Source organism: Bison bison, unplaced genomic scaffold (assembly GCF_000754665.1).
Source record: "Bison bison bison isolate TAMUID 2011002044 unplaced genomic scaffold, Bison_UMD1.0 scf7180017864286, whole genome shotgun sequence".
In the NCBI taxonomy this organism is placed as follows: domain Eukaryota; kingdom Metazoa; phylum Chordata; class Mammalia; order Artiodactyla; family Bovidae; genus Bison; species Bison bison.
In genome coordinates, this window is record NW_011494858.1 from 4,030,644 (window position 1) to 4,045,535 (window position 14,892).

General features: G+C 37.8%; 1 protein-coding gene across 3 annotated transcripts in view; it reads left to right on the forward strand.

The window, feature by feature from the left end:
- NOL4 (nucleolar protein 4) overlaps positions 1-14,892 on the forward strand; it is a 468,364-nt gene that overhangs the window by 130,028 nt on the left and 323,444 nt on the right. For all 3 annotated transcript variants that reach the window (XM_010849777.1, XM_010849778.1, XM_010849779.1), the window contains exon 3: positions 13,642-13,753. In XM_010849777.1, coding sequence (XP_010848079.1) covers positions 13,642-13,753 — 112 coding nt within the window. The remainder of the gene's footprint in view (positions 1-13,641; positions 13,754-14,892) is intronic.

Consider the following 14,892-nt stretch of genomic DNA (forward strand, 5'->3'; position numbering starts at 1 on the left):
TTCTGTTCATCTGCTCTTCTCCTCCCCCGCCCCTCCCCCTCATTTTCTGGGAATGTCCTCTGCCATAACACAGCCATGGTTGAGCATGGCTCTGCTCCTTGGCCCTAGCAATCGGAAAGGAGGTGAATAGTGAAAAAATGGATTCCAAGAATTGGAATTCAGAACAAATTTTTTTTTTAGTATTTGGTGTTCAAATATTTTTAGGCATTCCTGGGCACTGTGATTTGGTATATGAAATGTATCCATTGATTTGCACAGTTATTTGTACAGTCTAAAGCAGCATTTCTCAGTAAGGCACTACAGACTTCGGGACCAGATAGATGGCATTGCCCCAGGTACTCCAAGATTTATCCTTAACCCCTGAGTGCTAAGTTCCAGCAACACAGTTCTAGTTATTCCTTGTTTTCAAAAGTCACCCTGGTGTGCCTGACACACAGTGAGGCCAAAGAAACCAAAATGCTGGAGCAGAGAAAGTTTTATTGCAGGACCACACAAGGAGACGAGTGGTTGGTGCCCTAAATCCTCTGAACTCCTCACAGACTCTGCACATTGCATATGAAGCAGAGATATCACTTTGCTGACAAAGGTCCCTAAAGTCAAAGCTATGGTTTTCCCAGTTGTCATGTGTGGATGTGAGAATTGGACCATCAAGAAGGCTGAGCACCGAAGAATTGATGCTTTTGAACTGTGGTATTGGAGACTCTTGACAGTGCATTGGACTGCAAGGAAATCAAACCAGTCCTAAAGGAAATCAGTCCTGAATATTCATTGGAAGGACTGATGCTGAAGCTGAAGCTCCAATCCTTTGGCCACCTGATGCAAATAACTGACTCATTGGAAAAGACCCTGATGCTGGGAAAGACTGAGGGCGGGAAGAGAAGGGGGTGACAGAGGATGAGATGGAGGGGTGGCATCACTGACTCAATGGACTTGAGTCTGAGCAAAGTCAGGGAGATGGTGAAGGACAGGGAGGCCGGCATGCTGCAGTCCATGGGGTCTCAAAGAGTTGGACACGACTGAGCGACTGAGCAACAACATGAGGGTTGCGTGACTCACAGCTCTCCTTAGTAAAGTGAAGCCTAAGCGTCTCCATTTTTCTTGTTTCTCCTAAGATGGCTAAATCTTGACTGTTTTGGGTGACTGTGGCAGCAATATTCTTGACTACGTGTTTTAAAAGAAGTACTACCGTCCCTCTCCTTTGCGGGGCTTAGTAAGGGTAAACTTAAACCAAGGAAGCTGAAATAGGAACCCATGAGAACTTGACCATGCCACTGAATTCTGGACCAAAAAAAAGTTGAATTCAACTTGTTCTTTCCTAAGCCCCAGCAAAAACACTAATATATCACAGAAGATAGAGGAAGTCAATTTCCCCACACTTCCATGTGTGTAATTCTATATTTAATGAAGCTATTCATGCTGCAAGTCACTGAATAAACATTTGCTGTGTGGAGTCATTTTATTTACATGCAACAGTTAGGGATTCTCTTTATTTTACTTTTAGGAGCCATGTATGGAGAAAAACTTTTTTAGTGTCCATCTGCTCATTTTTTTTTCATCTAATATAAAGATTCTCTGTTATGACAATCTGTTCCTTAATAGCCAGATATTCTAACAGAAGAAGAAACACAAAAACATTACCCACAACTTTGGAAATATAATTCCAGTTTATTGGACTCTCTTTTTGCTGTAGTCACATTTGCGCAGTTCATGGCTATTTTAATTATTGCAAAATACAACTCCAAGTTAAAGCTGTTCATCATTTTCCTAAAGATAAAAATAGAAAATAAAGTTCTTTTCTGCAAAGCAGTATAGCTAAATTTTAAGTGTCATCAGTGAAGCAAAAACTATTTCTTATAAAAATGAATTAGCTATAATTGACTTAGATAATTTCTATTTCTTGTTTGCCTGCATCCTGATTTGCTAATGTACGGTGATGTCATGCTCAGCTCATGCGATGTGGCCCTGGAAGGGTGTTACCTCTCTGTTTTCCTCCTCTGGTTTCTTTTCATCATATAGCATATTTCTGTGCCTCTGCCCAAGTTCACTGCCTTTGCCTCTTTCTTTGCCCTTGTAGCATTTCCCTAGCCCTGGAGGCTAGACTGCACTTGATTCCATTTTTATTCCCCTCGCCCTTCATCTGAAACATTTGCCTCAGAGTTCCAACTTGCTTTTAGCTGTCTACAGTTTGACCTGAACTGTCTAAGAATAGTCTTGCCCGCTTTAGACCTCCTTTGAATTTGCAGCCTTCCTTTTAAACTCGACCACATAACCACCATCTTCTCTCAACACCACAGCAAATGTCTTTGCACCGACAGACTGTATTCCTGTGCTTTAGACCAGTATTTTTCACATTATGTGTCATGACCCATTCGTGGATTTTCAGGTGAATGTAGTGAGTTGTGATAACTTTTAAAAAAAAGAAATAGAGAACATAAATGATATGTTTTACTGTAGAAATGTGTATATGTGCTAGCTTAGCATGTAAAATACATTTCTGCCTGTGTTGTTGGTCTAAAAAGTTGGAAAACATTGCTTTCAGTGAGCACTGTGATTTCAGATTGCCTGCAGATGCCCAGTAATCACTTCCACCTACCCTGCTTCTCACTTCTGCTCTTGATATATTCTTAGATCTTCCTGGCACAACAGTTTGTTCCACATTTAAAATTATCTTCGGGCTCTAACCCATATTTTCATTCATCTCAGTTAAATGTACCCTACAAGGTTTCCAGATTTAACAAATAAAGATACAGAATGCTCAGTTGTATTTGAATTTCAGATTAGCAATAATTTTAATATGTTATTCCCAATATCACATGTTTATCTGGAATTCACATTTAATTGTGAATGTTGTATTTTATCTAGGAACCTTTGTGTGCTAAGTTGCTTCAGTCATGTCTGACTTTGTGCAGCCCTATGGGCTGTAGCCCCCCAGGCTCCTCTGTCCATGGGATTCTCCAGGCAAAGATACTGGAGTGGGTTGCTGTGTCCTCCTCCAGGGGCTCTTCCCAACCCAGGGATTGAACCTGCATCTCTTGTGTCTCCTGTTTTGGCAGGAGGGTTCTTTACCAATAGCACCACCTGGGAAGCCCCTTGGAATCTTAATCATATTTAAAAATCAACTCAAGATATTCCTGACTGGGGCACCCCTTAACTAAATGAAAAAGACAAGAGGACCTGATAAATGGGTGTGATGACTGAATATAGAAAATGATCAGAGAAGAACAAAGGGAATAGTAGGCACTGATATAAACTGAAAAAGGCATATTGGAGTAATTGATGAATACTGGAGTGGGTAGCCTATCCCTTCTCCAGCAGCTCTTCCCAATTCAGGAATCAAACTGGGGTCTCCTGCATTGCAGGCAGATTCTTTACCAACTGAGCTATCAGGGAAGCCCCAGCAACAGTACCAGAGTGTAGCAAAATCAGTACTATGGGATTGATAAGAACCCAACCAAAAAGTTGAGCACCCACCACCAGGGGGCAGTAGAAAGTTCGAGGGGGCTAAAGTGCAAACCTGGCAGCATCCTAGTTTTGATATTGAAGATGTTAAGGCCCAGGTGTTCAGTTGGTTAACAGATGTATAGAGGTCAAATAGATACAGTGTAACGGGAAGTCTTGCTGAAATGGCAGTTAGGATTTGGAAGCAAAAATTGCCGAGGGTCAGAGTAAATGCAAATTTGATCAGACAACCTAAATGTCTGCCTTTTTGTTTAACTGATTATGTTGCTATGAATACACTTTTTACCTGAGAACATTTATGATGAATCCTGATCAAAGCATTTTTTGGAATCACATTAAAATTAGCCAAAAAATTAACAACAAGTGATTATAATGATTTCCTATTTGTTGTTCAGTAGCTCAGTCCTTTCTGACTCTTTGAGACCCTATGGACTGCAGTACACCAGGCTTCCCTTTCCTTCACTATCTCCCAGAGTTTGCTCAAGCTCATGTCCACTGAGTCAATGATGTCGTCAACCATCTCATCCTCTGTTGCCCCCTTCTCCTCCTGCCCTCAATCTTCCCAACATCAGGGTCTTTTCCAGTGAGTTGACTCTTCATATCAAGTGGCCAAAGTATTGGAGCTTCAGCTTCAGCATCAGTCCTTCCAATGAATATTCAGGACTGATTTCCTTTAGGATTGACTGGTTTGATCTCCTTGCTGTCCAAGGGGCTCTCAAGAGTCTTCTCCACATTGCAGTTCGAAAACATCAATTCTTTGATGCTCAGCCTTCTTGATGGTCAAACTCTCACATCCATACATGACTACTAGAAAAACCATAGCTTTAACTATAGGGACCTTTGTTAACAAAGTGATGTCTCTGCCTTTTACTACACTACCTAGGTTTGGCATAGCTTTTCTTCAAAGGACCAAACATTGTTTGAGTTCATGGAGGCACTCACTGTCCACAGCGATTTTGGAGCCCAGGAAAATAAAGTCTGCTACTGTTTGCATTTTTGCTCCATCTATTTGCCATGAAGTGATGGGACCAGATGCCATGATCTTCAGTTTTTGCATGTTGAGTTTAAAGCCAACTTTTTCATTCTCTTCTTTCACCTTCATCAAGAGGCTCTTTAGTTCCTCTTCACTTTCTTCCATTAGGAATGTGTCATCTGTATATCTTATGTTATTAATATTTCTCCCAGCAATCTTGATTCCAGCTTGAACTTCATGCAGTCTGGCATTTCACATGTTGAACTCTGCAAAAAGTTAAATAAGCAGGGTGACAGTATACAGCCTTGATGTACTACTTTCCCAACTTTGAGCCAGTCCATTGTTCCATGTCCAGTTCTTGACCTGCATACAGGTTTCTCAGGAGACAGGTAAGGTGGTCTGGTATTCCCAATGCTTGAAGAATTTTCCAGTTGGTTGTGATCCATAGAGTCAAAAGTTTTAGCATAGTCAATGAAGCAGAAGTCGATGTTTTTCTGGAATTCCCTTGCTTTTTCTATGATCCAAGGGAATGTTGGCAATTTGATCTCTGGTTCCTCTGCCTTTTATAAATCTAGCTTGTACATCTGGAAGTTCCATCATGTCTGGATTGTGAAACAGTTACCAACAGTTGGTTTCAATTATTTAATATGGCCCAGAGTATTAGTGGTATAGAACCATACCTAGCAGTATTCAGGGATAATTTTAGTGCCTATGCCTTTAATAGATATTTGTTCAAGGTTTAGGTGAAAAATGTCTTCACCTATGTAAGACTGTTTCCATCTGCCACTCCCCTGATTCAGAAGTTCCTCTGTAGAAGTATAATGATGTTCACTGCTTATCTTTTCTCTTGCATGAACTGAGTAAAAGAAAACTCAAATAAATGTAAGAAAACCATTGGTTAGACTTTATACTTTCATACCACATCTGTAAAAGTATCTGGGCCAAAAGCTATAGTGTTGGTAAACTTTATATGTATATGCCATATGTGTGTATATATACATGTATGTTTTTTTTCCTAATTCCCTCTCTTGAGATGTATTCAAAAATATACAGTGTGTAAACCAGATAGAGTGGCCCTTGTTGAACTGGAGATAATGCCCATAAATAAGATTTTCCTTCCTCAGATAGGGATCTCTCTGAACTGTGGTGTCTTTTTGAATCAGGACACATGAGGTCCTGATCCATATGAGTATTTGGATTTATAGACTCTATTCAATTACATTTTAATTTTATTAGTTTTAAAAAATAAATGTTCTGCATCTTCATTATGCAGTTATGTACATTGCAAGTGGTATGTGATAAAACATCATAATGAATGAAGTGAATGAAAGTCACTCAGTCATGTCCGACTCTGTGACTATACAGTCAATGGAATGCTCCAGGCCAGAATACTGGAGTGGGTAGCCTTTCCCTTCTCCAGGGGATCTTCCCAACCCAGGGATCGAACCCAGGTCTCCTGCATTACAGGAGGATTCTTTACCAGCTGAGCCACAAGGGAAGTCTAAGAACACTGGAGTGGGCAGCCTATCCCTTCTCCAGGGGATCTTCCCAACATTGCAGGTGGATTCTTTACCAACCGAGCTATCAGGGAAGCCCAAAATACCACAATATTAAACATTAAATATCACAATAGGGTTATGATAAATGTCATTATGAGACTGTTTCTTTATACGTGATCTCAAGAGTTTCACAGAAGAGAATGTTAAATATTGGGCCCCAAAGGCGAGTTCTTCCATGGGTTTACTGTATGATACTTTGCAAAAAAAAAAAAATTAGTGTTACTATTCCAGTGAAATAAAGGTGTTACTTCTTTTTTTTTAAATTCACTTTATAAAGCTAATGTGGAGAAGGTAATTTCAAAAGTAGTGCGGTTAAACCAACTTTATTTTGCTCTAAAATTCAGTGTCTGAAATGGAGCACACTGTTTACAAAGGCATCAAGCTGTGGAGTACTGTTACTTAACAATGAAATTCAGCACTTGCCTACTATTTTTCCAAATTATTAACATTTAGTAGCAGCAGCAGCAGCACTAATTCTGATTATTTTTGCTAAGACCTTAGTGAACTTAGGACAAAATGGTGTGATTCTGGTTGATAACTCTTATGATTTTAGCATTTTTTGTTTGCTAATGCTCATGATTTACCCATGTCAAGCAATGTCTCTATTTTAGTGCATGTGTTAGGTTCAAATCTTAAACCAACAATAGCTTCTCTGCTGGTGAATGTCTTTGAACAATTACAGTCTTATTCCTTTAGAAATAGGTTATTTACACTCCTTCTTGTGTGTGTGTGTGTTGCTCAGTCATGTCAGACTCTTTGTGACCCCATGAGCTGTAGCCTGCCAGGCTTCTCTGTCCATGAAATTCTCCAGGAAAGAATACTGGAGTGGATTACCATTCCCTTCTCAAGAGGGTCTTCCCGACCCAGGGATCAAACCCTGTCTCTTGCATCGCAGGCAGATTCTTTACCATTTGAGCCACAGGGATGAAGAACTCCTTCTTGTGCATTCTATTAAAAATGGACCTCCTCTGCATTTAGTTGCTGGCTGTTACAATATTCCAGCATTATGACAAAGCCATTACTTTAGCCTCAGTTCTGTTGGAACAGAACAGATGGCCAGTTAATTTCCTCCAGGTGGAGCTCTGTATTGTTACTGCAGTCTGATGTGTTTCTTGTGGAACTCTGTAACCTGAGACAAGGTACAGAGCCCTTGACTGGCCCTTATATTCAAAAGGGTCACCGCAAACCAGTCGGAGCATTTTATACTTTAAAGAACCTCACTCCAGGGAACATTATAAACATTTTAGTATAATTAACCTATGCTGTGAGGTTAATATTCCAACTCTTACGGATGAGACAGTCTCTCTCTTTCATTTTTAATACTGATGACCAGGAGAGGCTGTAAAATGTGGTGATCAAAACTGAATAAAAGGTAGGCTCTGAAACCAGAGCTTGTCTCTTCTTGTTTGATAAATTGTACAACCTCTCTGAAGCTTAGTTTCCTTGTCTGTTAAACAGAGATGATAATGGTGATGATAGGCATCTATCCCTGGGACTGTTGCGAGCATTAAACGATAAAATCCATATAGAATTCTTGCTTAGTATAATTATTATTAAGTACCCAATTAATGGGAAACACACACATAATATAATTTTAGGAAAGCATTTCCTTTTCTGCAAAATAGCCAAAAAAAGTTAAAAGTTGTCACAGAGTTAACAAGAACCCTAATTTAGAGAACTGTCAATTCTCTACCATTTCAGGAGCCAAAGAATTGCAGGTTTAGGGATAAGCTGAGTCAGTTTTGGGGACCTTTCTATTGAAAATGCTTGGAAATTCAACACAGTTAAAATTAGAATTCTTAGGACTGGGCAGGAAGGACAGGACAAACAGTCCCGTTAAAATAATTTTTGTCTGTTATCAATTTTGCTGTTAATTTGCAAAACCTTATGGCTCGAGTTAATGAGATAACCTTGGATCGTGTAACTGTGACTCACGCAATCTGGAAAAGTATAGCAAAACAACAGTTTTTATTCACTTATTGGTTTTCTTTTAAAATGTTTTGACTTTTACTAAGCTCCTATTTTACTTTTTTTAACTTTTTATTTCGTGTTGAAGTATAGCAATGCTGTGACCGTTTCAAGTGCACAGCAGAGTGACTCAGAAATACATATACAAGTGTCCATTCTCCCACAAGCTCACCTGCCGTCCAGGCTGCCACGTAACATTGAGCAAAGTTCCCTGCACTGTACAGAGGTCCTTATCGGTTACCATTTTAAATATAACAGTTTCTTATTCAATTATTTTGAGTAATTAATTTCAAAATTTTTCTAATTTCGTATTACCCACATAGTCAGATCCCAGAAAGAAAGGAGACTTATTTCTGAATATAAAACTGTGCTATTCCAAAGTAAATGTAAGAAGACTTTAGGAATTACGTATATGATCAAATTTATGAGATTTGGACACTCATTTAACTGTGATTGACTTAAAATTTCATTTCTTTTGAATAAGTTACAGTTTTACCTTAATAAGTTTTTGAGGGGAAGGTGAGTGGCACTTGGGAACTGCCATTGGTTTGATACTTTTTGGATTAAAAAACTGTTTCTTCTTCCTTCACAAAGGCAGGGGCATTGGCAAGGTAAAAATGCTCATCCTCCTTTCAACTACAGTATTTGTCAGTAAACATTTCAGAAATAAGTTCCTGATAGTTTTTTTACATTTTATATTTTAACCCACAAGTGTGTAAGATCAATAGCAGTGCCCCTTACAAGGCTTAATAATTAGATACTCTTCAGGTGGATAGGTTTATCATTAGATTACTAATATCATCTTGGTTCTAAATGCTGTCCATTCATAGATGCTACAGTTTAGTTATTTTTATGTAGAAGTATTACCATATTTTTAAATTGGAGAGGTGATTTATACTTCTTAGAATGCTAATACAATTTATTATTTTCAGCATTCCTGATGAGTTCTGGTCCTAACAGATTTAGAATATAATGTGTTCATTGAAGACACTATCAATGTTGTCTAATACACAGATGAATTAAACTCTTTAGAAGTGATAAGCAATGAAAAAGGTGCCATAACATTCCCAGCATTCACAGCTAATTTGATGTTAAAAAAAATAGGAAAAACAGCGTGTGAGGGCTCTCTGTCTATGACACCGGTCACCCCATTGATCGCCAGGGATGATTCGACTGATCTGGCTGACGAGGCGGGTGTATTTTTCCTTCCTCACCACTCCAGGTGCCTCCTCCCAAAACTGCATGCTCAACTGAAGAGCGTGACCTGCCCCACATGCATGCTCTGCCGTGAAAAGCGTGAACGACCCAAGGGACGATCATCCCTTGGCCAAGGGCATATGAGTAGCTGTGCTCCCCTGCCAGAACCTCCCCACACGCTCCCAAGGTCCATATGTAGGAGAATGTAGGATAGTCAAGCTTCCAAGACTCCAGACACACCAAATGAGGCGCCACATGTGGCAGCCTGCCTTTCTTAAAAAGCATCAATGAATCTTACAAATCTTTAGCCACAACTCAAGTTGAAGGAATATTTAAAACAGATATATTTTAAATATATTTAAAATAGATAACTGACAAGGACTTACTGTATGCACAGGGAGTTCTGCTCGATATTCTGTAATAACCTAAATGGGAAAATAATTTGAAAAAAAATAATAGAATTAATTTTAAAAACTTAGTATGTATATCTATAGAGCTTTGTAGCTATAATAATACTTATAATAAAAAAATATAGCAGTGATAGCAGGAAGAAAACAAAAGTTCCCAAGTCCCAACTCTGGTAACACTTTGGGGTTTGGGGTAGGTTGGGCTTTTTCTTTTTTGTACAATATCAAATTTTTGAAAATCTATTTTGAGGTTCCTGCTTTCCTGGGACCCTATGCATTTGTCTAACCTGTCTGTTGGATGAGCCCACCATGGTCCCTTGAGTGTATGGAAATAGACCAGGACCAAGACATCCAGTTTCAAGTTCCAGCTCTTTGCTTTGCCCTCTCTTGTGTAACAGTGGCAGTTTATTTAACCTCTTGTACCAATGGATCCTCTTATCAAGGAATTCCTGTATTTTAGGTATCCACTACCTAAATAATGGATACAAAACTCAGTGAAAAGCAATATACACATCTAAGAAACCAAGTCTGGATTTATAGAAAATAACATTTCTAAGAAAGAGATGCCTCATAATTATTCACATAATGAGGAGTGTGAGTTCATTAGTTTGTAAGATTGAATATGACTACGTTCTAGTCTTTCCTTTGGATGTTTATTGTTGTTACTGGCAATATATATGACTTGTCACATGGCAGTTGTTTTGTTGTTGCTGTTTTTATTGTTTTAGGGTTTCATTCAGAAGGAACGAGGCTAATATCCATTCTAGTGATGTTTTGCTTCTTATTACTAACAAGATGCAGCATTTCTGTGTTGATAAACCAATTCTAAGGAAATATACTCTGTCTTTCCCAGTTATAAAGATATTTCTAAGAATGAATTTTCAAATTAATATCATCCTCACTAGTGTTCTAGAAATGCTCTGTGCCACATATTCAAAGTCTGATTTCTGTCCTAGAAAAAGAGAATTGATTAGATTGGGAAAATGGGTCAAGGAAATAGACATTTATGAATGACATAGTGTTTCATATCATTAATTATAGTTAGTAGAATGGTATTTCACGTATATGAATCAAAATATGTTTCAATTTCTGTCCATTCTAGATTTGATTTGCACCTGTTTTTACATATTTAGGACTTTGATGAATAGACAGCTTGGAAGAACACATCCCTGAGTTTTATCTCTGTCTATGAACATCTGTTTAAAGTTGATTTAACATTTAAACATTCACAGAAGCAGATCCTTTCACCAGGGCAAGGGCCATAGGAGCATTTAGCTCAGGCCTCAAGTTCAAGAGTCTTCGTGTAGACTGTCCATGTAATCTCTGAATGGGGTTATGAAAGGATATTGACAGGACCAAGCGCAGTATTTCATTATGGGCTGTATTTGTAATTATTAAAATGAAAATGTAATTATTCAAATGTACCATAATTTTAGAACTTTTAAAGGACATCTCCTCACTGTTTAAAAATGTTCTGAGAACCGTGGCAGTGGAGGCTGCCTAGGACCCTTAATTTCAAAGAGACTGGAGAGGAAAGATTCTGGAAAAAGGAGAAGGAAGAATTTTCCCTCTTCACCATCATGGCAGGAGAAATATCCCTTCAGAAATGAGTGTGAGACTTGAAGAGCCTATTCTGAGGGTCTCTTCTCCTCCCTGTGCCTCAGAAGACTCCAGGGTCCTTGGGCTCTGGTGAGCATGAGGTGGGGTAGAAAAGGTCTGAGAAGAGTAGGGTGTCTCAGCAGGTCCCCCTATAAAATGGGTTCTGAACATGAAAAAAAGCACCTGCAAAGCAGTGATTTTGTCCACTTACATGACATACAGTGATATGCCCAGAATAATACCAGAGATCAATGTGATACAATACTTACTAAAATATCTTTTCTAAGATATCAGAAGGAATTTTTATTTCATTCACAAATTTACAGATATTTATCCACTTACATAACTTATTTGTGGTCATTACAGATACTTGTTTTTAAGAGTAAAAGTACAAAAGAAATATTAAATATGATTAATGATTAAAACAATTGGAACTAGGTAGTGCTAGGACAAATAATACAATTGAATCAGGTCAATGATAAAACTCTCTGGATGGATTTCTACACAAGGGCTTTATTAACACTGAGAAAAGGGAAAATTGCAGAGCATCAGGACCATGGAAGCAAACACAGCATCTCTTTTACTCCACCAGTGGGCTATTTTTTTCAATTGAAGATTTCTCTTTTATGTAAGAAAAGAAAAGCATTAATAGAAATCTTCTTTGAAAATAAATTAATGGAGCATTCTTCTAAAATCCTGCTTGTTAATGAATTTACTGATTAGATGTATTAGTTCCAGTGGATTATAACTCCATATTGTTAAAATATGAAGTGTCTGGACAGAGCATGCAGCAGAGACTTAACTTCCAAATTATTATAAAATAGATTTTTAGAGTCAGAAAAAAATTATCTCTAATTTGTTAACTAAATCAGGCTAAAATGCTAGTTCCCTTTGTAAAAATAGATGAATAAAAGTCAAATTTGTGTGTGTGTGTGTGTGGAGAGAGAGAATGTGTGAAAATGAATGAACATTTAAATTGTGTATTTGTATTTCTTCACTTTATAATTAACAATATATTTTGATGAAATAGTTTGAAATTTCTCTATTTTTCCTCACAATTCCTATATTACAAGGAAGTTTTTTTTAATCTGAACATCTTAATTTACAAATGATAGTTATATTAAAAATCAGAGTTTCATTGTCTAATCCTAGTAGAGCTGAATATGTATGGATCATCCATGACTTATTTTCAGTTGTAGACTAATTTCTTCTCTTTCATATTCTTATGGCTTCTTTTTCCTGAGCGTCAAAGTGATAGGCTAAGTGATGCAAACTGATTTTCATGTGAAATCCAGGGTAAAATGCACTTTATAATTTTGGATATTAGTATGTGAGGTTTCCTTGATGCCGTGCTCCTTCTGTAGCCTGGATAAGCAAAAGTTTCCCCCAGGAACATGGAAGGGCCTGTGCAGATTTGTACTCAGTTGAACACAAGCTGCATATTTTCCTTCCTTTCCACAAACTTAAAATACATCAGTGTTCATAACAGCTCTACATGCACCTGAGATAGTGTTATGGCACTTATATCTAATTTACAACTCATTTATTCCTCCTGCTTATCTCATATTTCAGGGACCAGTGTCAGTGTTAGTATGGTGGAAAACTAATGCCCTAATCAGACTCCCTAGCATCCCCGTCAGAGTTAGTGCCAGGTTTTATTCAGTGATGTTTAGCAATCTATCAGTTTCACTCCCAGAATTTTTGCTTTGATGAGAGAAATACCTTGATTTTTTAAAAGTCAGTGTTTAAAGAATCACTGATAAGAATTTTGATTTTTAATTTGATTCTAGATCATGGTTCTGAAAAGAGAAGCTCTGGGTAGGGTGCTGGAAAAGTGGCTGTGACTCTCAGTGTTACATAGATTATGAAAAACTGATGTAAAATAACAAATGAAAAATTGGTGGCCAGAATGCATTCCAGGTGTGTCATTTTCTGTGGAAAGGATGATTCACTGCAGTAAATAGATAACATGAGTTCTGTTCAGATTATTTTTTCTTTTTCTGAAAATACTTTGAAAAGCAATCATGAAGACCTGCTTATTACTGCAAAATCTAAAGTTGTTTGTTTCTCCTTGGGGCTAAATTTTTAAAAGCATATGTAAAATTGGATACCATGTTAATGGTGCTAGCAATGAGTTTAATTGCCAAAAACCATGGGGGCCAATTTTAATAAAGAAAATTCACCTGAGTATCTGTACCCTGTGATTATTTTTCCTAAAAGAAATGCAGAAATAGAAACAGATCTCCATCCAGATGTGGCTCCTTTTTGTCCACATCGCGTTCTTAGTGATTATTAAGAGACATGCAATCAAGTTGGATAGATATTTCTTGAAATGATGCATGGTATGCAATGCATGCTTTCATTGTGCTTCCTGCCATTATGGAATAATGCGTCTTATTTGGAAATACAGTGATCACTTCTGTTGAATCATGCCCAGTCCGTTTGTATAATAACACCCCTGTTTTGTGAATCATTTCAGATTTCAGAGAGCTATGCCTTCCTACCAAGAGAAGCGGTGACACGATTTCTAATGAGCTGCTCAGAGTGCCAGAAAAGAATGCATTTAAACCCAGATGGAACAGATCATAAAGGTAGCCGCAGCGTCAAATAGTGAGATTTCAAGTAATTTTATTCATAATGGCAATTTATAGCCCACATTTTTCGAAGAATGTGGTAGAATGAAACAGTTCAACAAGTCAAATCATCTCATTTATTCAAATAGGAGCCAGTAAATCCACTTACAAAGCAATGCAATGATGCCCTTCTTCAAATGAAAGACAGTCTTGACTGTGGCAAATACTTTTTGTCCTATAATAATGTTTTAATTCTCATTCATTGTGTGTATTTTGTAGCGTTTTAACTATCTTCAGCAAGGAAATTTATGTTCCATCTGTGTTCTTTTAAATTTATCATCTTCTTATTTCTAAAAGTATTGAATAATAATTTTCTCTCTGAAAATTTTTATAGAGAAGTTACTATTTGGCTTTGGCTTTCATTAAAAATTATTTGGATTATTTTCCTAATATATGAGTTTCTCAGAGGTTAATCTCAAAGCTATATTGAAGCTAGTCAATTCCATGTGTGGGAGGATCAGAAGAATGGCAAAATATAGAAATAAAAGGCTTCCTTTTTGCCTTCATGTGGTCCACTTAGAAAGTAAGTGTGGGGACTTCCTTTTGCACTCATGTGGTCCACTTAGAAAGTAAGTGTGGGGACTTCCTTTTGCACTCATGTGGTCCACTTAGAAAGTAAGTGTGGGGACTTCCCTGATGGTCCAGTGGTTAAGACTTTGAGCTCCAACTGCAGGTGTGAGAAGCGAAAGTGTTAGTATAGCCCACCAGGCTCCTCTGTCCATGGAATTCTCTAGGCAAGAATACTGAAGTAGGTAGCCATTCCCTTCTCCAGGAGCTCCTCTTGACCCAGGGATCAAACCTGAGTCTCCTGCATTGCAGGCAGATTCTTTACTGTCTGAGCCACCAGAGAAGCCCAGCCTTGGGTTCAATCCCTGGTTAGAGCATTAAGATCCCACATGCTGTGTGGCATGGCCAAAAAAAATTGTGTACAGCAAAGGAGAAAAATACAAAAATACTGATGATTTTGTTTAACCACTATATTAGCTTCACTCATTGTTATCCAGGATACCAAAAAACTCACCTTGTAGTTAGAAATAACCAGTTTATCCATAGTGCTATTTTGTCCCCATACACCATTATTGAACTTTATATATATA